Source organism: Hevea brasiliensis, chromosome 11 (genome assembly GCF_030052815.1).
Source record: "Hevea brasiliensis isolate MT/VB/25A 57/8 chromosome 11, ASM3005281v1, whole genome shotgun sequence".
NCBI lineage: Eukaryota > Viridiplantae > Streptophyta > Magnoliopsida > Malpighiales > Euphorbiaceae > Hevea > Hevea brasiliensis.
Genome location: NC_079503.1, coordinates 96,442,904 through 96,466,874, shown reverse-complemented (window position 1 = coordinate 96,466,874; position 23,971 = coordinate 96,442,904). Strand labels below are relative to the sequence as shown.

General features: G+C 34.6%; 2 protein-coding genes and 1 pseudogene across 4 annotated transcripts; all 3 read right to left on the bottom strand.

Annotated features, from left to right (window-relative positions):
- Nucleotides 1-559: 559 nt before the first annotated feature.
- Nucleotides 560-10,191, bottom strand: LOC110633205 (phospholipase A I). Of its 3 annotated transcripts, XM_058130436.1 has the most exons (18): nt 9,364-10,191; nt 8,909-9,056; nt 8,718-8,796; nt 8,455-8,608; nt 8,169-8,378; nt 7,821-8,066; nt 7,568-7,730; nt 7,216-7,476; nt 7,014-7,135; nt 6,569-6,730; nt 4,769-4,961; nt 4,538-4,674; nt 3,075-3,213; nt 2,633-2,839; nt 2,055-2,529; nt 1,743-1,959; nt 1,549-1,638; nt 560-1,430 (listed from the first exon to the last, which is right to left on the bottom strand). In XM_058130436.1, exons 1-18 carry the CDS (start codon nt 9,916-9,918, stop codon nt 984-986), a joined length of 4,005 nt encoding a protein of 1,334 aa, XP_057986419.1. In that variant the 5' UTR covers nt 9,919-10,191; the 3' UTR covers nt 560-983. The 3 variants fall into 3 exon arrangements, with proteins under 3 accessions (XP_057986419.1, XP_057986421.1, XP_057986420.1); XM_058130438.1 differs by lacking the exon at nt 9,364-10,191 and having other exon boundaries at nt 8,455-8,619; nt 8,909-8,953; XM_058130437.1 differs by lacking the exons at nt 8,169-8,378; nt 8,455-8,608; nt 8,718-8,796; nt 8,909-9,056 and having other exon boundaries at nt 9,364-10,190.
- Nucleotides 10,192-10,604: 413 nt separating this feature from the next.
- LOC110633187 (N6-mAMP deaminase-like) lies at nt 10,605-13,693 on the bottom strand (annotated as a pseudogene).
- A 4,155-nt stretch (nt 13,694-17,848) lies between these two features.
- On the bottom strand, nt 17,849-19,586 carry LOC110633202 (cytochrome P450 77A3-like). Its single transcript, XM_021781705.2, has one exon. It carries the CDS (start codon nt 19,504-19,506, stop codon nt 17,986-17,988), a length of 1,521 nt encoding a protein of 506 aa, XP_021637397.2. The 5' UTR covers nt 19,507-19,586; the 3' UTR covers nt 17,849-17,985.
- Between the last annotated feature and the right edge of the window lie 4,385 nt (nt 19,587-23,971).

Genomic DNA, 23,971 nt, shown 5'->3' with positions numbered 1-23,971 from the left:
TTAAAAAAGTCAAAAATAAAAATTACGATCTGAATTAAAACCGAAATCAAAACTAAAACTAAAGACCAAAACCGTAATCATAACAGTGAAATCCTTAGATCCGATCCTTTTAAGCCTAGAATCAAAATTATTGGCCAAATTCCGATTCCAACCTGAAACCGAACTGTAGCCAGCCCTGAGTCGTGGTTGCTCTGCTGATTTCTTCTTTTGCTTTTGTGATGCTTCCTATTTTTATTCTGTTTCACACTTATCATTATTCAAGGTAGTGGCAGAAATCGTTTCTTTCATTTTGAAATAAAAAGGGTCACCATGATAAAACTCTCACATTCATTTGGATCAATCTCAGATTATAGTAAAATATATTAAAAAAAATAATAAATTTCAAAATTATGTTTTACTATCCGTCTTCAATTATCTAGAAGCATTAATTTTTTTTTAAATTTTACATTTTATCTCTACTAAATACAATAAATATTTATACAATAATTAAGTGAGATAAAAAATAATTTAATTAATTATTAATATATTTTTATAAAAATAAGATTATCCAATCATCTCATAGTATTAAATTTAATTTTCATTAATTGATTGCATAAATCAAATAACACATCCAATCCAAGGTTTGTAATTACATTTGCTTATCCAGTAATGTTTTGCTAACCAAACAATCACATCATTTACTAAATGACATAAAAAGTACAAGTTCAAAAAGGAAAATAAAAAAGTACCCAAGTTAAATGAAAAATAAATAGCAGATCTGTAACATTAAGAACAAGGTCATGGCACATGCTATTTACTTGTGTTCTGCAATGAATCACAAAGAACATAAATGTTTTACTTGAGCCTCAAAATTGGAAATATTCTCTCGTAGTCGCTCTAATTATTCATGAACTCATCTTATATTCTCATTTATCCTTTTTTTTATTTTTTCTTTTAACTAATCTTTGATTTTCATTTTCATGTATGTATAAATATTCAACTAGTTACTGTATACTGGGAAGATGGCAAGAATACCTCATCCTCCGATGCGAAGTGAGAGCATTTTGTAGAGCCACATCTACCCTTGCCCCTTCTCGAAACAATTTATCATACAACTGACTGACAAACCGTGATAATTCCTCTTCTTCATCGTCCCAAAAACCCATCGAATGCTCCCCATTCTTTTCAGGGTCACTATCTTCCCAATCACTTGTTGGACTGACAGGCTCTGCCTCTTCATCCTCTGCCTCTTCCTCTCCAATCTCAAACCTCCCATTCTCCAGAACATTGAACTCCCCTGACACATGGGCTGATGTAACTGGAATTTCTGGGGGTTCTGCAGAAGGGCATATAACAGCTTTTGCACCAGAATCCAGAAGGGCCTTGATTAAAGTTGGAGTAGGTCCATACGTCCCTGTGCATATTATTATCCTGTCCCTCCAAGCTCCAACCTGGGTCATACAAGACCAAGCAGTCACATAAATCAGACCAAATATCAATCATTTCCTCATCTAAAGCTTCACAAAATTTAGAGAAACCATAGACAAAATTAAAGCCAAAAAAAAATACCATCCAGCGAACATCATCAGGAGTTAAGTGCATAGAAGGAACTGTTCTACGAAACATATATGCCCCAATTTCTTGGTCATCCTCCATAACCTTCAAAAAATATCAACATTGCATTGGAGATCAATAGCAATCAATACCCTATAAATAACAACACAAATCATCCAAGAGGGAAGGCAGAAATCATGGACACAGACCTGTGTCTGTCGTCCTATATAACGATGGACAACATTTCCAACTTGGAAGTATGGTCTATATCGAACCAGATCAGCAACTGTTGAAATATTCGCAAGGAATGATGTGACCTTCCTACGGCAGCCACGCATCATAGATAAAAGGCTAAATTTGACACTTTGGAGAAACTTATCTGCAAGATCTCCAGGTTCGGCAACAACAAATACATCATTCTGCCAACTAGAGAGATAAGCATTGAGCAGGTTAAGACAATAGCTGAAACTAAACTCATAAAAAAAAGACTAACAAATCAAATGAAAAAGAGGCACGCTCACCTTAATATTGAACCAAAGGAGTCATTTTGAAGGGCCAAATGTATAATTCCTACTTGTGGAGTACTCTGTAACTTTTCATGCAATGACCGAACAGGTAACGATAACTGTCTGCGTCCTGAAGGTGACATTGGGGGTGATGAAGCATTCTTTCCAGATTGAAATCCATCCAAGCTTAAAGGCGGAACCATGTCAATTCGCCCAACCTTTTGGGGGCCAAAATCAGGACTGTATAGAAGTGGACTAGAGGGGAAGCTTCCAGTAATCAGAGGTGAAGTAAATGGTGATGGGAATGCTGTTGCTGGCATTGTCTTTCCAATTCCAGATGTCCCGAGCATAAGAGATAATCTAATTCCATTACGGCCACAAAAAGATTCAAGTGCTCGAGCATGATGCATAACTCTTCCTGAATCTGGACGATGCAAAGCTTCAACAAGTAGCACATTACGCCTCCAACCCAATGACGGACCATTCTCATCTAACATAGCAGCAAGCCAGAAGTTTTTTAGGCTCAGCAAAAGGAGCATTTAAATTATCGATACCTTTGAAATAGTAACTTAAGAGAATATGAGGTATAATACCGGTATGTAATATCTTTGCCTTTGGGAATTGCTGATTTTTCAAATACTCTAATAATTTATCATCATGCTTATAGGGCATAAGTAGTCTCTCACAAACATTCTTAAAGGCTTCTGAATTAGTCTGGATATATTCCTCAACTGCAGCTTCCAACTTCAGCCAGACTGCTGGATCAGTCTCATCCAGCTCCATATCACAACGTTCATCAACTGCAATAGCAAACCATATAGAACACTGCCTAAGAACTAGAAGTTCCCAGTAAAAAAGCTACCCTTTAATGATAATTTGTTACATAAAAAATAAAAGCATCAAAGATATGCTAAGATGAATAGAAAATAAAAGCATCTAAGATATGCTAAAGATGATAGGAACATCCTTCAAGGGTGAAGTATCTGTTTTATGCACTTAAAAACAGTAACTCCAAAATTTCAACACTTTATGTACCTGGATTAAAACGAAAATATTGTATTTCAGGAAGCATGGGTAGGAGTGTGCTCAAAGCTTCCTCCACTCGGTCCACTGAACATGCACTCTCAATCAACACTTGTCCAGTGTCCAGATAACGCCAACCACCTTTCCTCACCTACAATGGAAAATTTCATGATGAAGCAGCAATTTGAAAAGATCCAAGGAAAAAGAAAAATGAAAATTAGAATCCCAATTTTTCTACAGGGTAACAGAATTTTAATCAGCAGTATCACAAATAATTGTAACTTTGAACATTGACAAAAGTATAATAGACATTGTATTCTTCATGTGCATTCTAAATATGAGAACACTTTCGACTTTTCTAAATAAGGCTTCCTATGCAATTTTCTTGATATCATCCATACATTATGCAAATAAAATAAGCATTTCCAAACTTTTTAAGATTCTGATTAAATTCTCAATCATTTATCACACAGCGGCGCTCACCAAGGTTACCTAGAGGGCACATCACTCCAGCACAAGAACAAAACCGTATGCATCAGAAGTCCCTGCTCTTGAGATGCAATAACTGATATGGTAGGGGTATACATCTTCTAATCACTTAGTGGGAAAATCATGTTAATTATCCAAAATGCAATGCACTTTTCAGGATTGCACGTGTAACCTACAGACAAAACAATATTAACATACTGTAATGAAATAAAAATTATCACTATAATTTTCTAAGACCTTATGAGCATAATAATTAGTTTCAATTATCAATGCTATGTTAACTACCTCAATGCAATAAAATACCACCCAAATACCCAAATTCAATGGCCTCAAAATATCACAATTGTCTGATAAAGATTGTTTCTTCAATACCATATAGTTGTCTGCATATTGGAACATTTATTTTACTAAACCAGGTTGCCGGTGACCTGTGATTTGGATCATGTGAACCGGTTCACAAGCCTCAAGGAGTTGTAACTTATAGTAACATTAATAGGCCCTCATTGTCCTACTTTAAAGAAAAATCACAAATATATAGAATCCTAACCCTATAAATTACTTAAAATACCTGTTTGACTTGTATCTCTACTATGTTATTGTGTGACTTATTTGCTACATATTTTTCCTCAAAAGACACCACAAGCACAAAAAAGAAGGAAAAAGGCGGGGGGTGTGGATGCAGACTATTTCTTTAAAGGATGATGTTGATATTAATTTCATATGTTAATGAGAAAACAAACTAGGGAGCTTCCATTTGACATTTGAATAAATGTTCAGGAGTAGAAGTTCAGCAAAAATTGGGGATCTTCAGCAAAAATTGGGGATCTCTGGTGTTACGGAAGTACAATAAAAGGAAAGGTCAACATCCTAATTTTTACAAGCCCAGATTGATTAAAACCAATCATTCAGAATAAAATGTAAACACTGAAGAATGATGAGGGGAGAGAGAGAGAGAGAGAGAGAGAGAGAGAGAGAGAGAGAGTCACCTTCGTTGGCACAGAACCACAGCCAATTGAAACCAAGCAGTCAATTTTTGTGTCAGGCCACAGAAGTTGAGCTTCCCTTATGGCAAAGATGGTAGGATTATTTGCCACGATAGCACCATCTTGCCAGCGGTATATATCTATATAAAGGAATGAATTTTTTTCAGCTCATTTTCTGTTGAACTTATGGGGCCTGATGAAGGTGGAATAAAAAAGTGTAAGTAAAGAGAATACCATCTGAAAAATCATCAAGATAATATGGAGCAGCAGATGATGCCCTTATAGCTTGCCAAACATGATGCTTGCAGCTCCCAATAAAAGCACTGCGTTTATAGCCAACCTGAGCTCCAGTTGTTGGTGATCCTAACACCGTGACACCTGAACTTTCTGAAATTGCAAAAGGCACTTCAGGCGTTCCAGCAGGATACTGTACATTGAGACCAAAAAAAGAAAGGTTAAAGAAATTTTCTGAACCACCTCCAACAAAAATTAGCACAATGGATCAACTGATGCATCTTAGCAGCAGAATAAACAAAGTTAACTCTAAGGCTCCCTTCATTTCACAGAAAATACTTTCCTCGAAATCATTTATTTTACTTCTTTTAGTGTTTGGAATGCTCAGGAAAATTGGTCAATGGTTAAAGGGAAAACTAAACCATTTTGAAGGCAAATAAGTTCATGCTTTTGCACAAAGTCATTTTCTGAACTTTCACAAATTCAAAAGAACAGAAGAAATCGATAGAAGAAATGTTCAGACTTGGCAGTCAATTAATCAAACATGATCTGTTAATAAAGCTGACTGGTTAGGAGTTGGTTCCTAAATTCAAGGAAGTTGTATTGAGAATATCATAACTAAACATACAACATTCTTGATTTCTAGACAATCTCTCTTATTCCCAACCCACTCTCTCTGTCTCTCATCTTATCCCTTCCCTTCACTATTTTGGTTTTCCTCTCTCTAATTCTTGGCTACCAAACAACCTGCTAGGACCTAATGAACTCAAATCCTAAATTCTTGGCTATTTCTAATGAGCAGCTGAGTTGTTTGTTTTCATCCATATTACTTATTGATCTGGTTCGTTAATTCAACTTGATTGTATAAAAGAATAATGGGGAGTTGCATTGACTATATGATAGCTGAATATAAAACCTTCTTGATTTCAAGACAACCTCTCTCTCTCTCCTCCCCCCTTACACATCTTATCCATTCACTACTTCTGTCTACCTCTTTCTCTAATTCTTGGCTGCTAAACAACATGCTTGGACCTAATGAACTCAAGCCTGAACAAACAACAAAGACACATACCCAATAGTCTACCACCACTACAAATTCTTCCTAGTCATCACCTTTGAAAAACAAACAATTTAGTACTTTTTTGCATAATTTTCACTCCTATTCAACTATAAATAGAAAAATATGTTGATAAAAGAAATAAAATATTTTTCACTATACTCTAACTCAACTCAACTAAGCCTTTATCCCGACTATATGGATTCGCTTTCTCCACTTTAAACGATTTTGGGTTAAATCCTCAGAAATGTGTAATGCTTCTAGGTCATGTTATACTACTCTCCTCCAAGTCAATTTAGGTCTACCCCTTTTTTTCTTTCTATCCTCTAACCTAATGTGCTCTACTTGTCTAACTGGAGCCTCCGTATGTTTACGCTTCACATGACCAAACCACCTCAATCTCCCTTCTCTCAACTTATCCTCAATTGGCACCACTCCTACCTTTTCTTTAATACTCTCATTACGGACTTTATCTAGTCTAGTATGGCCACTCATCCACCTTAACATTCTCATCTATGCAACTCAAATCTTAGACGCATACGACTCTTTCAGTGCCCAACACTCACTATCATATAACATAGCCGGTCGTATGGCTGTACGATAAAATTTTCCTTTCAATTTATTGGAGTCTTGTGATCATTTTCTATAAACAAGTTATTTGCTACCAAAAAAAAGGAGAGAAAGAGAGAGACTAAAGCAAATTGATGAGCAGATCGAAAAACAAAAGAATTCTATGTTCGAACCTGATAATTTCGAAATATGAATGGTTGAGCCGGCATAACATTAACCAAAGTTGATACAACAAAAACTTTGGGTACGTTTTTTACTGCTGATTCTATTAACAGGTTTCCATCCTCATCCACGCACATTTCCTTTAACAACCTCTCAAACTGATCGGCACTGTGCTGCAAGACAATGTGTTATGGCGTTCTGTCTTTGGCATACTATGAAAGGGGGCATTTAGAAGAGAACATTAGATATTATCACATATAATAGTTGAATTTGTATATTTACAAAGTAATGACTTCTGCATCCCCTAGTCTATTGGAAGATAAGTTTCATTTAATGTGCAGTTACTAAAAATTCAGTCACACGTGTGTGTGTGTGTGTGTGTGTGTGTGTTATGAAATAGCCTAGGGCAATGGTAAATTAAGAAATGAAGCAAACATTTACAAATGAAAACCATACTTTAGATCCATGTACCACAACTCTAAAACTTTGTGATGAACTTTTATAAAGCTGATCCAACTTCTCTCGCCAACTTGCAGCTTCATTGTCCTTTGGTGTAGGTTCAGCAAAGACAAGTTTTCCTAATTTGTAAAAAAGGATAAATAAATTGTGCAATATACAAAACATTGGGAAATAGTATCTTTTGAAAAATTATACGCACCAAGATTTTTATATATTTCTTCACACTGACCCAAGGTCATCAGCTTGATACCAAGAGCAACAGCCAGCATTCCACCCGTTGATGTGCCACATATAAGGTCAAACAATTCATGTATACGTTTTCCAGTTCCCTTCTCAATTGCTTTAAGGATCTGCACAGTTGCCAGGCCTTTCATTCCACCTCCATCCATTGAAAGTATGCGCAGACCTTGCTTTGCAACTTGTCTTCCTCTTATGGCACGCCGCAAATTTTCATTTTCTCCTAGAAGTAGCACAAAATGGACAAGCCCTTGTATATTAATAGAATGAAAAATCTCAAAATACAAGGAAAAACTACAATCCAAGAAACAAACCAAGAATTGCCAAAGCGCGAGCAGCTGCTTTATTTACACGTGGTTCAGATGTAACAGTCAACCGCAAAAGAAGGTCCCGTAGACTTTCAGAGGTGACCAAGATGCGGCGATTCTCCAAGCAGAAGGCCAAATTTCCAACTGCCAACAAAGCTAACCTTTGCACCTAATGAAAGATGAACCTAATGTTAAAAGACTGCGGAATACAAGAAGTGGTAATGAAAATTCATGTATAATAACAAGGAGAGGAACTCACCTCTGGGTTTTTATGCGCACATAACAATTTTAATGATTTCAACAAATCCTTGGTCAAAATCTTCTGAGCTACAGTATCAGATGTAAAGCCCAAGGTGGCCACAACTTGTAACACAGAAATTACTTCTTCATGTGCAACTGATTTCAGCACTGTTTCAATGGGTTGCATTATGTCACATTTCATCAACTGTATTGCAACAGAAACGTCTCCAGCAAGAGTTGATAGGGCAGAGCATGCTTGTTCAACCTATCAGAAAACAAGAACTCTTACAAAAAAGTGCCCGGAATAACAGATAAACAAGCAAAGGTTTAACTCGAGATAGCAAGGAGTCAAAGATTGCCAACACACCACATGCTGGTTATCGCTACTTATCATGCTAATTAGTTGCCGCACTGCATTCTCATCTTTGCCAACCACAGCACGGTTTCCTTGATCTTGCATTATCTTTGCCAGTGCTGATGCCAGCAACGGGTGATGACAAGAAGAAAAACGAAATAAAAGAGAGAAGAAGGCACTCAGCTTGTGTCTTGATGCACCAAAATAAGAACTGTTCTCCATCTAAAATGGCCAAATAACGAAAAGTAAATCAAGCAACCAAATCTCCCAGCTTATGAAACTGTTGTATGATTACTACCTCTATTTGTACATTCACTGATCTTAAGTTCTCATCAGCTACAATCCTGACATTAGCGAGAGAAAAGTGGCGAAGTTTGTGCAGCGGAAGAATTTCAGGAAGGAACTCCAGAGGATTACCAAATAGCCTAAGAATTTGTATCTCAGCCATAGCCCTGCCATTCAACTGGAGATAAACAATAGACCCGAAGAACATTCTAGTGTTTACAGCTTTATCAAAACAAAAAATGGTAATAAAGTATGTTGATTTGTTGATAAAATGACCTGAAATCGAGAAGAGGTCGAACAAGCTTATTGTGTTCGAGAGACAATTCTACGAGTCCAACACACTGCCTCAGTTCCACTGTTAAAAATTTTAACCAAGATGATAGAACTCAATAAATTGCAAAAGTTCATATATAGCCCATTCATGAAGGAACCTCTGCTTTATATATACAATTAAACCCAATTCTTACCAGGAACAGAAACCAGTGTGTTGTAATCAACGCTGAGAACTTTCAAATTTTTCAGTTCACCAAGCTCTGGTGGCAACACTGAAAGCCTATTGTTATCAAGAAAAAGCTTCTCAAGGAGTGGCAATCCGATTAATTCAGCTGGTAATACCTATTAATAAAATCAGCACAATTCAAGCACCACACGATTATGCCTCTCAATAAATACCAGCTTTTACATCCGAAGCATGAGAGTAGCCATACTGCTAATTTGATTCTATACACAGCGCAGAACAATACTTTGGGGTTCAACTGAGTAAAAGTTTTGTATTTTTTAGCCTTCCCGATTATGTAGGTCACTTCCAATAATCATGAACTAAACATAAAATTGCAGAAAATCTATATATTGCAGGCCAATTCACATCCCACATTAACCAAACTGGCATAAAATGGAGAAAAAACTAAAATAATATCCTTACCGATAAACCACAACTACAAAGGCTGAGCCAGGTGACGCTCCGCCAATGCTCGCTACAACCCAACCCAGAACCATCCCCGACTCCACCACCACCAGTAGCCAAGTTGGACCTCAATAACCTTGTCAAAACCCCAACCCCATCGCTCTGCTGTCCGGACCCAGCCTTGCTCATCGTCATCCCTCGCAATGGCTCCCTCCTCTTGACCACCTTCATCTCCACACCCACATTCCCTTCCTCCCCCATCTCCTCATCCCTACTCCTCAAATCCACTGTCACACAATCTTGTGGCAAAGGCAGCGCCACCATCAACTGCGACTGCAACCTCAAAGCCACCTGGTCCTCGTCATCCGCAGCCGTCCAGTCCAAATCAATCCGAAATCCAAGCTCTTGATCTCGAGGCGGAGACGAAGGTGACGACGGAGAAGATGAAGATAATGAACCCGATGACGTCGATGTTGACATACGATTAAGATCTTCCTCGGATTCCTCAGTGCCATAATTAAGCGTTAAACGGAAGATCTCCGACGGTCGTTTCCAGCCTAATCCCCAAGACATTGCACGAGAATGAAAAGAGTTCTCGAGATTTGATCTGATCGAGCGGTTACTGATTCATCATGGCGCGAAAGTAACGGTGATCTTTTGACGAAGATGATGACCAAATTTTGAGAGAGATGTTCCGTGACTTTTAAAATGGAGATTAGGGAGAGAGATGATTGATGGTTAGGGCTTAGACCCCGAAGGATGGATTAATGGCGGGAGTTCATACACAGAGAGATGAGAAGCGAAATGATCAACGGAAATCAACTGAGATTGCTATGTAGGTGTTGGTCATCTATTGAAATATTGTTGTCGCCGGTGATAAGTTGTCTTTACGACGTCGTGTTGATAATGCTAGTGCCATCACTTCACAGCATTGAAGAGAATTTTTACCTTCTAGACAATTTTTACCAAAACGACGTTGTGTTGATTTTTAAACAAATATTTAACTATTGTTATTAATTTTTGCTTATGTTGCAAGACTATATAAAGTTTGATCCACTTGATAGCAACAGCACAACAATTTTTTATTTTTTAAAAGAAAATTGTAATAAATATTGAAAAGAACTGGGACAAAGTCAGCCTCATGGCCGGCTGCAAACACAAATTCACCATTTTTTTGTGTCAAAGTCTCAAAATCATCTATTGCAACAATGAAAGGATCACTATTCAGTATTCACTACTGACTGGAATCAACCGAGCAATCTGCAAACTCAAACATATGTATTTAATCAATTGGTTTCAAGCTACAAATAAAGAATATTGCAGCAAACAGTAGGCTAACAATTTCATAAATTGGCTGTGATCAGTACTATCAGGAGGCACATGCCCCACAAGTGCCTAATTATAGGTCTAGCTCCTTAGCAGCTGAACTAAAAATCTCTGTCAAGTCCCCCTTCACTTCATCATCAGCAAATATGTAATCAATCCCATTTCTTGCTAGCTGAAACAATTCCTTCTTGCCAAGACCTTCGTACAGCAAATTATATGAATAAAGATGGATAAGTTACTTGAGATTTTTTATATAATTGCTGTTATATCCACAATCAACAGTACACCTACCAAATGCTGATGAAGCGAGACTGTACTCCTTCGAAAGAGAAGTGGAGAAAACTCCAGAATCATCAGTGCACAGGATTACAGGATGTTTTGCATTATACAAATCAACTACAACACAGAAACAAACAATAAGTATCTATAGCAATGTGATACCATACAAGTAGTCCAATCATGAGAAAAAGAAGTTTCACACGCTTGTTTAGGAGGGTACTGCAGTTGTCAAGTCAATAAGACAAATATAAATGAACCAATGGAAACAGAAGACTGACCAAAATGATGAATGTCTAGTGAAGAAATTGTATTAGTCCTGATGTTGGATGTCAAACAAATCTCCACCTGTGAAAATTTTCATAAGCACAAATGAAATTAGGCAGTAAAACAAATATACTACAAAATTCTACAATTCTTCAACAGCCTTATAGTAGACTTTGCAGTTTAAAAAAGAAAACCGCAGCACCATGGAATGTGAAAACATAGGACAAAGCAAAATCTGGACGTATGAAACTTAACATTTGTTGTCAGCAAAGCAAAATCCAGCAGGTGCAATTGAATAGAGATCATTGGGAAATTTTTAACAAAATCCAAAGAGTTCCATAATGTTTGATGACCATGAACAAAATCTAATAGATTGGTAATTTAATACCATCTGTCCTATGCAAGTTATATGCTAGTGAAGGTTACTCTCAAGAAAGTGAATGATTTTGTAGATAATCAACCGGTATTTTAGATGATTTTAACTTTCTCCAATCTTCCTCGCTAAAGCAGCATGCGTGGCCAATTCTGTTGGGAAGAAAGTCCAACATCATTTGGATCTCCTCATGATTAGGTACCTACAAGCACTAGGTTATGAAAACAAACCAGTAAGTGTAATTTCACTGTAACAGAACATACAATCTTAGAAAACATAGAAAGCACTTGACACATCAATGCACCTATCCACAGTGAAGTGTTATACAGAGGCCTTGTTCCCGGGCAAATTTTAATGCTGGCAAGAACGTAATCCTGTTCAGATAAAATGAGCATTTTAGTAACAACCACCACTATCTACTAATGAAGAATTATTTATTGACAGTAAGCAAGTACCATTCACCCACAATAGATTTCCAGAAAGGTCAATGCCAACTACACCTAAATCTCTCATTTCCAGTGCAAGCTTAACCTATAGAGGGTGAGGAAAGTGAAATTAGAAGCCTTGGCCAGTTAACAACTTATGTGCTAAAAAACATCCATACAGTCTTCTACATACAGTTTCCATTGCAGCTTCAGTGGTCTCACGACGGTCAATACTGAGAAAAAGTAACATATATCTTTCTCCTTGTAGCTCCATGGCATGTACCATTCATAGGAATTCTATTCAAGGAAGTTCTGGCATCTAAACTTTGAGGAGCAAAATCCACATCAACTGCAGTAACAGCCCTTAAACCTTCCATCACTGCCTCCATGTAAGAGCGTTTGCTCATTCCTTTAGAATCGTTTTTCTGGATTATATGAAACCCACAAATTCCTCTATCATATAAACTAATTGCTGATTTGAAATGACCAAAAACAAAAACAAAACATTCAATAGCTCATTCAAGTACCTTTGGGGTTGTTCTCAACTCCAAATATACAACATTCTCATAAGCAAAATCTTCAACCACCTGTTTCGTGAAGAGTTGAAGAATCAGAAACAGAAATCTTGAATTTTTTTTTTTTAAATAGTCACAAAACCGCAAATTATCATACTTCTTTTGTGATCCTTGTAACAGTTTTGTGATCAGTGGTAAGAATGTGAATCAGGTCAAACAACTTGAACACTTCATGCAAAGAGCGGTCATCTGAATGCAATTGAATAGAGAATTACCAATGTCACACATTATCAAGAAAGAAAGGCAGGTAAGAAAGAAAATGAAAGAAATTCAGGTAAGGAAGAAAATTAAATCAAGAGAGAAAATAAAAATGGATTGTAGGCAGAAATGCGCCTTTTAAACAAAGGATTCTTTTTTTTCCCCCTCTTTTATCCTTTATTGGTTTATGAAAAAGAAAATTTCAACTTAAAGGAATATAACCAGAATTGGCACAATCATACACAACTTTTGCTTATTTAGGCATCAAACTATCAAAATTGAATCCTCAACTTGGATAATTCTTCTTTCCTATACTTTCTCAGCAATCAAACAAAGAAACAACTAGGAAAAGAGGAAAATGAGCATACCTTTCATGATAACATGTTCTACATCTGAGAAAACAATTACACCTTCGTCACCCAAAACTCTAGCAAGTTCCCTGTAAATAATAAGAAATTAAAAAAAAAACTTGAATAATTAAGTGCAGAGAAATGAAGAATAGCATCTTAAAATGTACAACTTCCCAACAATTTCTTTCCCCTTATAGATAATTACAAATAAAACATAATGATAAATAAAAATAAAAGCTTTGGATCCCTAACACAAGGCAAAAGATTTCGATTGATTACCCACATTCACAAAGTAATTTAAAAAAAGGAAATAGTAAAAGAAACATAAAAAGTAATAGCATACAGAAGTGTAGAGTCTCTGACGGAGCCATTGAGGTGGGCATGTAGTTCAACCTTTGGCATGTATACCCACCATTCCATATCTGCTACTGCTACTGCTACTGTGCTTCCCCGCGGACTATGCTCCGCAGCGTTATCTTAGTGTTTCGTCTTTTCTCTTGTAGTCTTCTCAGGATAGGGTCAAAGTCTTACCTTCTATTTTTATGCTTCACATCTTAGGCAAGAGAAGAGAAATTATGTCTTAACCCAATTATTCCAAATATATATATATACAAAATTTTTTTCAGTGAGACACTTGTCTAATTAAAAATTATTTTTTTATTAATCTGTCTATCTATATCATCAGTTATTTAAATTATGCAGGTTCTCATTTTAGTAATCAAAAATTTATTTTCTTAAAATTATTAATTTATAAAAATATAATTTTTAATTTAATAAATATCATATTAATATAAATAATTTAAAAATTAACTATTGAATATTATAAAAAAAAATTTATATTATAAATTAAAATTTAAATATCCCAAAAAATGCTATATGTATAATTTACCCTACAAATGTGCCACACTGCTGCTCATTATCCAAAATTGGGCCATACCCGTAAATACTTGTCCAACTCATTCTTCAGTCCAATAATAGTGAAGGGGAAAGACCTGTTATGCCTTGTAAGACCCAAAAGCCCAAATTCCAGAATAGTTTGTGCTGAGGAGGAGTGAGCAAATTTAGAAATTTAATTTAATTTATTAAATAATTCAATTTAACTTAAAATTTATAAAAAAAAAATTCAATTAGATTCATTTTTTAAAGGATTAAAAAAAAATTGAATTGAAATTCTCTTAAAACACTTCATTTTAATAATTATGGTACTATTTAGTAAGTAAAATTCAGTTTGAATTAAATTTTGAAACTGAATCATCCTATTTCAAAATTTTAGTTTAATTCATTAAATAAACTAATTTGATCTAATTTAAAATTTATAAAATTTGATTTAATTCATATTTAAAAATTCAATTTTTATTTTTTTATTAAATTTAATTTGAAATGAAACCAACTAATTATTCAATTCAATTTTATTTCTTTTAATACACTAAGATATCCTCTATATTCATTTCTCTGTCTATTTTTTCAGAATTCATGGCTACCTTTTCCACCAATACCTTCTCCAAATATTTAACCTGAAACTGAGCATTAACTATCAACCTGAAACATCTACCTAACGAGCCACACTTTTTTTCTTCGCCACAGGTTGAAATAAATTCATAGCTGCTTCTAAAAGGTTTCCTCTGGCAACATAAATTTCCTGCAGGTGGGGTTGCTTCTGATTTGCCAGGACCTGTACTAAAAAAAGGATCGTTCTTATCAATTATGGCAAGTGAAGCAAGCTCACCTTCTAGTTCATGGTTCGAATTTGACCTTTTGCAAATTCTCCTTCAAAAGAAAAAGAAATTTTCTTTACTTTTATATAAAAATGAATAATCCCTGGCATTATATTTGATTAAGGGTTGATTTGGAGTATGAATCAAATCAATTCAATTTGGAATTGAAATTAGATAAAATCAAATTGATTAAAATTAGATTTCAATAAAATCGATGCCAACCCATTTGATTCAAAATCAAAATCGATTTTTTGTAATACAAATTATTATTTTACTATATTTTTTTTATAAGTAAATTCAACATGCATAATTATTTTGGTTTAAAAGATTTAATCTTGTAAATAGAACATTTAACTTGATTAATCAGTGGGAAGTATGCTTCATTAGTAGTGATCTATGGCCATTGTTCAACTTCATAGTCTTTCTATAAGTCCAACTTGATAAATTTTAAATTTTGGTCCCCTATTAAAGAAAATTTTGTTTCTTGTATTACACTCCTATCTAAATAATTCATAACACTCAAACACTTCATAGATAGAAAACATAACAAATCCTGAACTAAGAAGGGGACAAATAACTCAAGGTTTATCAACAAGAGTATATCTGAATATGAATATGAATATATATATATATATATATATATATATATATATATATATATATATATATATATACTCAAAATGTGTTCTAAATATATATAAATTTGAGAATTATTAAAAAGGAAAAAAAGATGGAGGTAATAATAGGTGAGAAATCTTGTTAATGGCCATTCAAAAGAAATCAAAAGAAAGAAAGAGAAGAAGAATTGAGGGAAAAGATGAAAAAGGAGAAAAAATGGAGAGGATTTTTAATTTTAACCATTATATTTAATCAAATTCAAATAGCAAGATACACTGTTATTTGTTAATTTCAGTATGATTTAGTCTGTTAGCAACACTATTAAAACAGAAAATATTTACAATTGGAAAATTTTTTTATTTATATTTAATTTATTATAAATTTAAGGTATATACATTATACATATAAAATTTATATATTTAATAGATAAATTTTATCGTATATTTTAAATTTTAAATTTATAATAAATTAAATTTAAATAAAAAAAAATTCAATAATACATGTGAAAAGACGGGAGATTATATCATGCGGAAGGCAAGAATAATTATGGGATGGTCTTGTTTGGAACCCATGATTATGAAATCCTCTCTCTCAATTCTCAGTTTCCAAACTCGCCGGCCCATGCCTCGCCCACCACTTCAATTCTTTCACTATCTCTTCTTGGATTTTCTGTTCTCCTGATTCTCGTGCTCATACCTTAATGTTACCAACTGTCATGGCTCTCTACCAACGGCTGAGATATGAATGTTAATCGGCCTTAGGTTTCAATTATGAGAGTCTACTCTTATCATCTATAGAAATCTCTTTAAACTTTCTGTCATCGCAGGTACTCGTTTGACCCAATTTCATAAACCACTCATTATCATCACAAATTATATTTAAATATATATCTTTTTTATAAATTTAAAATATAAAATATATAATAAAATTTATTTATTAAATTTAAATATCAACATATTTTAATTTAATAATACTATAAAATTATCAATTAATTTAAAACAAATTAAATAAGGTTTGAGTTATACCTTCCAGTGTTTTTGGTATGAAGTTAATAAATAATGGTTATTATTTTTATAATTTTTAATTACTTATTTTATTTAAATATTTAAAGAGACTATATTAAATTTTAATTAATTGATATTTATATATTTTTAAAATATTAAATATTAATGTTAAGGTATAATGAGATTAATAATTACTTTTTTAAAGTTAAAATTTAAATTTTTACCAAACACTAATAAACCTTAATTTTCTCTTATTTATATATAAATATTTGGTCCCACTCCCATGTAGTCTTAAAAATTATCACACTTGTAATGTGATAAAAAAAAAATACTTGGGTTGGTCCATTCAGTACTATATCTCATTGAATTTCATCTTAACACTTTTTTTTTTTTTTTTGAAAATGGAGCCTTGAATAGAAATATAGTCAATTGATCTATCAATTTTATTTGCCTTTTTTCTGCAGAAGTGAGCATTTGTTCTTACACAGGAGACCAAGATGCATGGTCCTGATCAAGCAAGTCTCCATCCATCCATCCAAGGCGATACCCATCTGCAACATTTATTAAAAATAGCCAAGCCAGCTCTTGTTATTAATGATTCTGCTCTTCAATATGAGCTAGCCTTCAGTTGCATCATCTTAACCAACTCATCCACTTCCGTCCATTCACATCTATCAAAACTTTCAAACCTAACCCAATTTATAACCGTAAAATTGTAAATTTGTTGATACCGTTGCGAATCACTCTAATATTTAAGTCAGTAAGTTTAAAATATATCAAACTACGAATTAATTATAATAATATAGTATTTTTATTAATATTTTTAAGATAAATAATAATTTTATAATATATTTAATATTATAACGGTTAAATTTCAATTTAATCTAATTAAATCTTAAACTCTTAATAATTTATTATATCACTGATTCATTGACGGATCAAATTTAAAAACCCTGATCATGATAAACTATATCCCTCCTTTGTGACTATGAATTTTATAAAATATTAACATTGCAAACTTTGCATATCAAATTACAATTCAAATAAATAAATAAAATCATATTTGAATATAATTTATTTAAATATAATCATATCTGATTTAATTGAGCCATTTGACTATTTGATCTAATCTTTATAGGAAGAATATATCATATATGTTTTATATTTATAATTATTAAATAAATTTAAATAATTAATACTTAATATATAAAATTCGAGTTCAATATTAATATTATCATTTAAACTCAAACTTATCTCAAACTCAATTATATATTATCCAAACTTATTTATTAAAATTTTATCAAATGCTTAACTATTATCATCCCCATATGAGATTTAAAATTTAATTTTTTAAAAAAAAAAAGTGACACACCGGCCTGTTCAAATTGAAAGCAAGAACGCAAACTTTTTTACATAAAATGTTGGACTAGTTAAGTTTTGATTACTAATTAACCTTATAATCGATAATACAATTAAAATTAAATGCCATACATGGAAATACTAACTTTTCAATTCATGACCTTGGCAAGACCATAGCCTTTAAAGGATTCTTCATCACAACGGTGAATGCAAAAGTTTCAGTCGGGTCGGGTGGAGAAGCCGGATCCGGTAACCACTTGAAAGCATGCACCATCCTAGCAAGCATCAATTGGACATGTAATGTACCCAGACTCCACGCCGGGCAAATCCGCCGGCCGGCTCCAAATGGCACCATCTTCACCCCACGAGTTCCCGTTACATCCACATCAACACCATCACCTTCCAAGAATCTCTCAGGTCGGAATTCTCCCGGGTCCTTCCACATATCTGGATCCTCAGTCACCCATGCAGTGTAAAGCTCCACGTTAACACCCACCGGAATTGTATAGCCTCCAAGTTCTGTCTCCTTAGTTGCGGCATGAGATAACAAGAAGTGGCTCGGTGGGTGTCGCCGGAGAGTTTCTTTAACGATAGCTCCAAGATAAGGCAATTTCTCAACATCCTCTTCTTTAACCAATCCTTCTTTGCCAACACACCCAACAATTTCTTTGTACAACTTGTCTTGAATCTCTTGGTTCTGCACCAAATGAAGCAGCGCCCATTCAATGATTGTTGCACTAGTGTCAGTTCCAGCACTAATGACCTCAGAGCACAGTGTCACAAATTCTTGCTCTCCTAATGGGCCTCTAGGAGCCGGTTTCAGCTCAAACAGCGAGTCTATATAAGCGGCGCCAACTGGACTCACCATTTCTAAGTTGGGGTTTTCACCTTTCTCCACAAAAGCTCTTCTGTTTCTTATCAATGGAAGCAAGCACTCCATCTGTTTCTTCCTCAGTTCCTTGGCTTCTTTCATTTGCCTGCGAAACAAAGGAGCAAGAACCGGCAAGAAATCTGGGAGCTTTAGTGTTGTCATTAGCATAACCTCTTTTAGTATGCTTTCTATATTCTTTATCCTATCCTCAGAGATTCTTGCTCCAAAGCAAATGCATATTAGGATGCTGCATATAGAGAGCCTGCAGTTGTTCATTACCTCAACAGACCCATTTTCAAGGGCCTCCCTTTTGATCCTTTTCATGTGATTCTCCGATGCCCATTGTCTTATCCAGCTGCATTGCTTGATTCTCATCGGGCTTGTCACCTCAGTGACAAAGTTCCGGCGAAGAGTTCGCCAGAGAGGACCGTATTCCGCAGAGTTCATGGCACATTTCCCAACGCTGAACACCAGTCTGATTGGAGAGTCAGGTGGTCGGCTTGCGAAGATTGGGCCTCTCTGGACAAGAGCTTCATGGATGAGCTCAGAGCTGGTGACTATAACAAGAGTACGTTGACCCATTTGCATGGTGAAGATAGGACCATACTTTGCACGTAAATCACGTACTATAAAGATGAAGGGACGGCGTTGGAGTATAACTTGGAACAAGTTGCCTACAAGCGGCCAACCCGGCGGACCAGGGGGTAGATTCTTTGCTCCACCGCCAGTATGGGACCAGTATCGCCACCATAAACGGAGAAAGACAAGTGACGAAAAAAGGATGAGAAGGTCTATCAAGTCCATTACAAATTAAGAAAGGATCGCAGAATAGAAGAAAATCGAAATATGAATGGTTTAAATGGAAGAAGACATGGTTTAAAAGAGAGACAGTAAATGAGTTCGGTCTGCCAACTGGTTAAAATTAATATTATCAGATGACATATATTTACTGTATGGACGGTTGCAGATGGCACTATAATTATATTATGAAATCGTACCATATATATATATATATATATTACACTTAAACTCAAAATCTTACCATTTCTAAAAATGACTTTAATATAGTTAAAGTAAACTCAGTTCACAATAAATTTAATATATAAATTAATTAATATTTTATTATATATCTTACATTTTAAATCTATAATAAATGAAATTTAAATAAAAAAAATTCTACTATTGAATTTTAAGATTAATTTTATTAATCACAAATATTATCAATATAGCTAGTGTTGACGTCCTGAGATTAAATTTTTTTAAAAATATTTATCTATAATGTTATTAATATATATACTATAGTACAAAAAACATACCTTTGGAATATTAATTTTGTATTAAATGATTGTTTTATTTTCATGACCCAAATTATATGCCAGACCGATATTAGGACTTGAGTCGGCATAAGGCTCCCAAAGCTCGTAATAAGCCTAATTATTTTTTTAGCTCAACCTTAAAACCCATATCCAAAGCCCATTTTCAAGTTCGGTCATAAATTGGACTACCCAATGGAGTGTTTTTAGCTCACCCGATTTGTAATCACAAAATAAATCAATTTGGGAAGCTCAACTCACCCTCACAATTCTCAATCAATTAATTTAATCAAATGGGAGTTCAACTTCCTCATTCAAAATAAATATCCATCCTATTCAACCATACATGCATAATATTAAGTTTACAATTTCAAAATAATAATTCTTTACAGTTCCCAAACCAAATAAAATACTCCTAGTACATACGAAGTTCTAGATTTCGAAATAATAACAAAAATTATAGATACTACAACTTTAGACCTGTGAAGAAGAAAGCAGGTTAATAACAAGAAAAAAGTCCTATTGTAACCTGAAAAAATGGGTGAATAGGAGTGAGCGTTTGACTCATAGAGTATGATATTAATTTTAATTATAATTTCTATAACTATCTAGCACTAATACATTCCTAAAGAATGAAATGCAATACATATCAACATAATCAACCAAATTCAAATAATATTTACACAAAGAATAATTTGAAGTACTCACACACCCGTGTGTCACATCAATATATATAATATGGGAGCTGATCCCCTATATTAACTCTCTCAATCCAATGCGTGCCAGTGAGATCAACTCAAGCCGGACTTTTTCTTAATAATCCAAATGCGGAGGTCAACGAGATCAACTCAAAGTTGTACTCATTCAGACTTATCACAAAAAGGACCGATCTCAAATGAGACTAGCTCAAGCCGATTTGCCCGTCCTACCCATATCCATTACCAGTACACCACACACACGTTGACACATATACATAGCTCCAAATTACCCTAAGGTTATACCCACATCCATATAATCAAGTAATAATGCAATACAAAGTGTGCCTATGATAGCTAAATACATATATTTATATGTGATGCATGTGCATGCTTTGAATATAAAATAATAATATTGAAATTATAATTAAAATCAATATCTACTCATAGTACTCCAAAAGTCACTGCGGTGACTGGGCGGAGGAGGAAGGCTGACCCAGCTCACCTAAAAATTATATCACAAATTTATCAATATTTACTTAAAACAAACTTTAAAGAGTCAAAGGGCAGCCTAAGTTTTACTAAAAATCCGGCAAAGTTCCCTTTATACCCGGGACCTACCCAACTTGCAAAGTGATTCAAATAACACTTCTAAAGGTCATAATCTCATATCCATAACTCAACATCAACACATAGCCCCTCCTGGGCCCTTCAAACTAGTCAAAACTCACATACTATATATAAAATAATTATTTAAAAATTCGAGGTGTTACATTCTTTCTCTCTTACAAAAAATTCATCCTCGAATTTTATACAAGACAGAATAAAAATACAAGATTACATATTGAATAAGTACGGATACTTGCTGCGCATATCCCGCTCTGACTCCTGGGTGCATTCTTCCACTGATTGGCTCCTTCACAAAACCTTAACCATAGGGATCTGCTTTGACCTTAGCTTCCTCATCTGATAGTCCACAATGGCTATAGGTTGTTCCTTAAAAGTCAGGTTGTCATTCAACTCTTCTACATCTGGTTGCAGCACATGTGAAGGGTCAGGAATGTACTTCCTAAGTATGGAGATGTGAAACACTGAGTGAACATGAGAAAGGCTTGGTGGTAACTCTAACCGGTAGACAACTGCTCCTACTATATCCATGATCTCAAAAGGTCCTATGTAACGGTGTGCCAACTTGCCTTTTTGTCCAAATCTCATAACCTCTTTCATAGGAGAAACCTTCAAGAACACATAGTCACCCACTGCAAATTCTACATCTTTCCGCCTTGGATCTGCATGGTTAAAAATGTTTTACATCTAGCTACCCCTATTGTAGTACGCCAGCTATCGTCCTCCTTCTGAGACTAAACCTTCACATCTGACTACTCGTTTGCCTTTTTTGTTCTCTGACATCTCTAGAACTCATTATAACTCCACTGCGCTTAACTTGATATCTCATTACTTCAATCAACTTTGGCGCTTTCCTCACTTTTATTACGCTCTAACGTGTTTCTTAGTGACTTCAGTCTCTATTCCTCTATTTTAATAGTCTTTGCTCTCCAAAGACATCACTTATGTTTCTTATCCTATAGTATCCTATGAGATGCTTACTTGTAGCACTTATTATATGCATCTCGTTTGAAATCTTTACTTATCCTATGACCTCAATGGTCAATACCTATGCATCTTCTCATCCACCATGATACTTCAAATTTCCAATCTACCTTGTGTCATTACTAAGGTCCTTAGACCAACTCCTGTCAATCTTATGTAACTAGTCATGTAGAGTTCCATCCAAGTGTTGGGTGTACCTTACACCATCTATCAACATTGAAAAGTGAACTAGGTCTCTTCTCTTATATGACAAAAGTGTTTGTATTACCTTATAACCCAGTTAACGTGACTTTATCATTTCCCACTCCTTCTCTAAATTGGTAGTATCTTGACTTCTTCCTAAAGCTTTTTATTATGTGACGTACTTTCTGACACGTTGGTACTTAGATCGAGGCTCCACTACTCTTTTAATCTATCATCTCACCTTAACTTGTTTTAAACATCCCTTAGTATGTCCTTAGCATATTTATTCCTCCTTATTCTCATCATTGTAACCAACTCTATAGAGCTTTCTTCCTATCCTTTGGATTTTATCCACTTCCTTTTCCTGTTTTTGCTATTATTGATATCTTTTCAACCTACTGTACTTATTCTTTAACCTTTGTCCTCTCTCACCCTTATACCTTTTTCTTTCAAGGATGTGCATCCCATCATCAACTTCAACCCTCTTTTTATTTCTTAGTCCTATCTTGATTACTAGTTCCATTACTTCTGAACTTTTAACCTTATGATTAGCTCCCACCAGTACATCCTTCACATTATGTAACACTTATAACTGACCATAGAAAATTCTTCTTGTGTCTTCTTTTCCAACTTGACCATCAGAACATTATCATTCCCTACTACCCTTTGTAGGAAATTGCTCATCATGGTTAGATAGGAGCCCTTGAAACTATAAGTTCCACTTGAAGTAACATGGCTGTGGGAAATGTGTGTTGTGCTATAATTCTAGACAAGATATTTCACGTGCTCATTCTCCTTAATATAATCACATATACTACCCATGGCTCTCCAAATTTCAGCCTCAAATTTATCCATCAGTAACAATTTCATCCACTGAAACTCATTCATAAATAATACTTTCTCTTGCTTATAGTTCAGGAGGGTTGCAAGCCTTGGTAACTAACTTGATTTAACTCCTGTCACTACTCTGATCGTCCTTTTATACTTAACATTAGGTACACACTTGCCATCATTTCCTTTTAAGGAGAATGTGTATGGACTAGTGCCTACCAAATTCTTAAATACTGGGTTACCTCAACACAATTTCCTTTACTTATGTAGTCTTCTAGAGCCAAAAGCACGAGCTAAACTTGAAGAGAAAGAGAAATCTCCTCCTACAATCATCAGCACACTATTGTCTGTAGAAAAATGTTTAACCCATGTCTCTTGGTCTTTTTCTTGAAATCTCATCATCTCTTTCCATAAGATATCAGCTACAATAATTCTTCTATTGTACCATCGATTTGCTGACATATCATCTTAAGATTTACTATCTGTACTTATACTCCATTTTTACCCTTTTTGCATACCCTCGCTCTTTTGCATCCCTATATTTTACTGTATTCTAGAAGATACCTCTCACTAACAAACTCTTTTAGAATTGATTCCAATCATATTTACTGCCTGAACTATGACCTACTCTAAGTC

Excerpts from the sequence above, each read along its gene's own strand:
- LOC110633202 (XM_021781705.2), bottom strand. The coding sequence starts at position 19,506 with ATGGACTTGATAGACCTTCTCATCCTTTTTTCGTCACTTGTCTTTCTC.
- LOC110633205 (XM_058130436.1), bottom strand. The coding sequence starts at position 9,918 with ATGTCTTGGGGATTAGGCTGGAAACGACCGTCGGAGATCTTCCGTTTA. Across the intron at positions 8,797-8,908 it reads CACACTGGTTTCTGTTCCTG|TGGAACTGAGGCAGTGTGTT; the intron begins GTAAGAATTGGG and ends AATTTTTAACAG. Across the intron at positions 7,136-7,215 it reads AGAAATATATAAAAATCTTG|GAAAACTTGTCTTTGCTGAA; the intron begins GTGCGTATAATT and ends TTTACAAATTAG.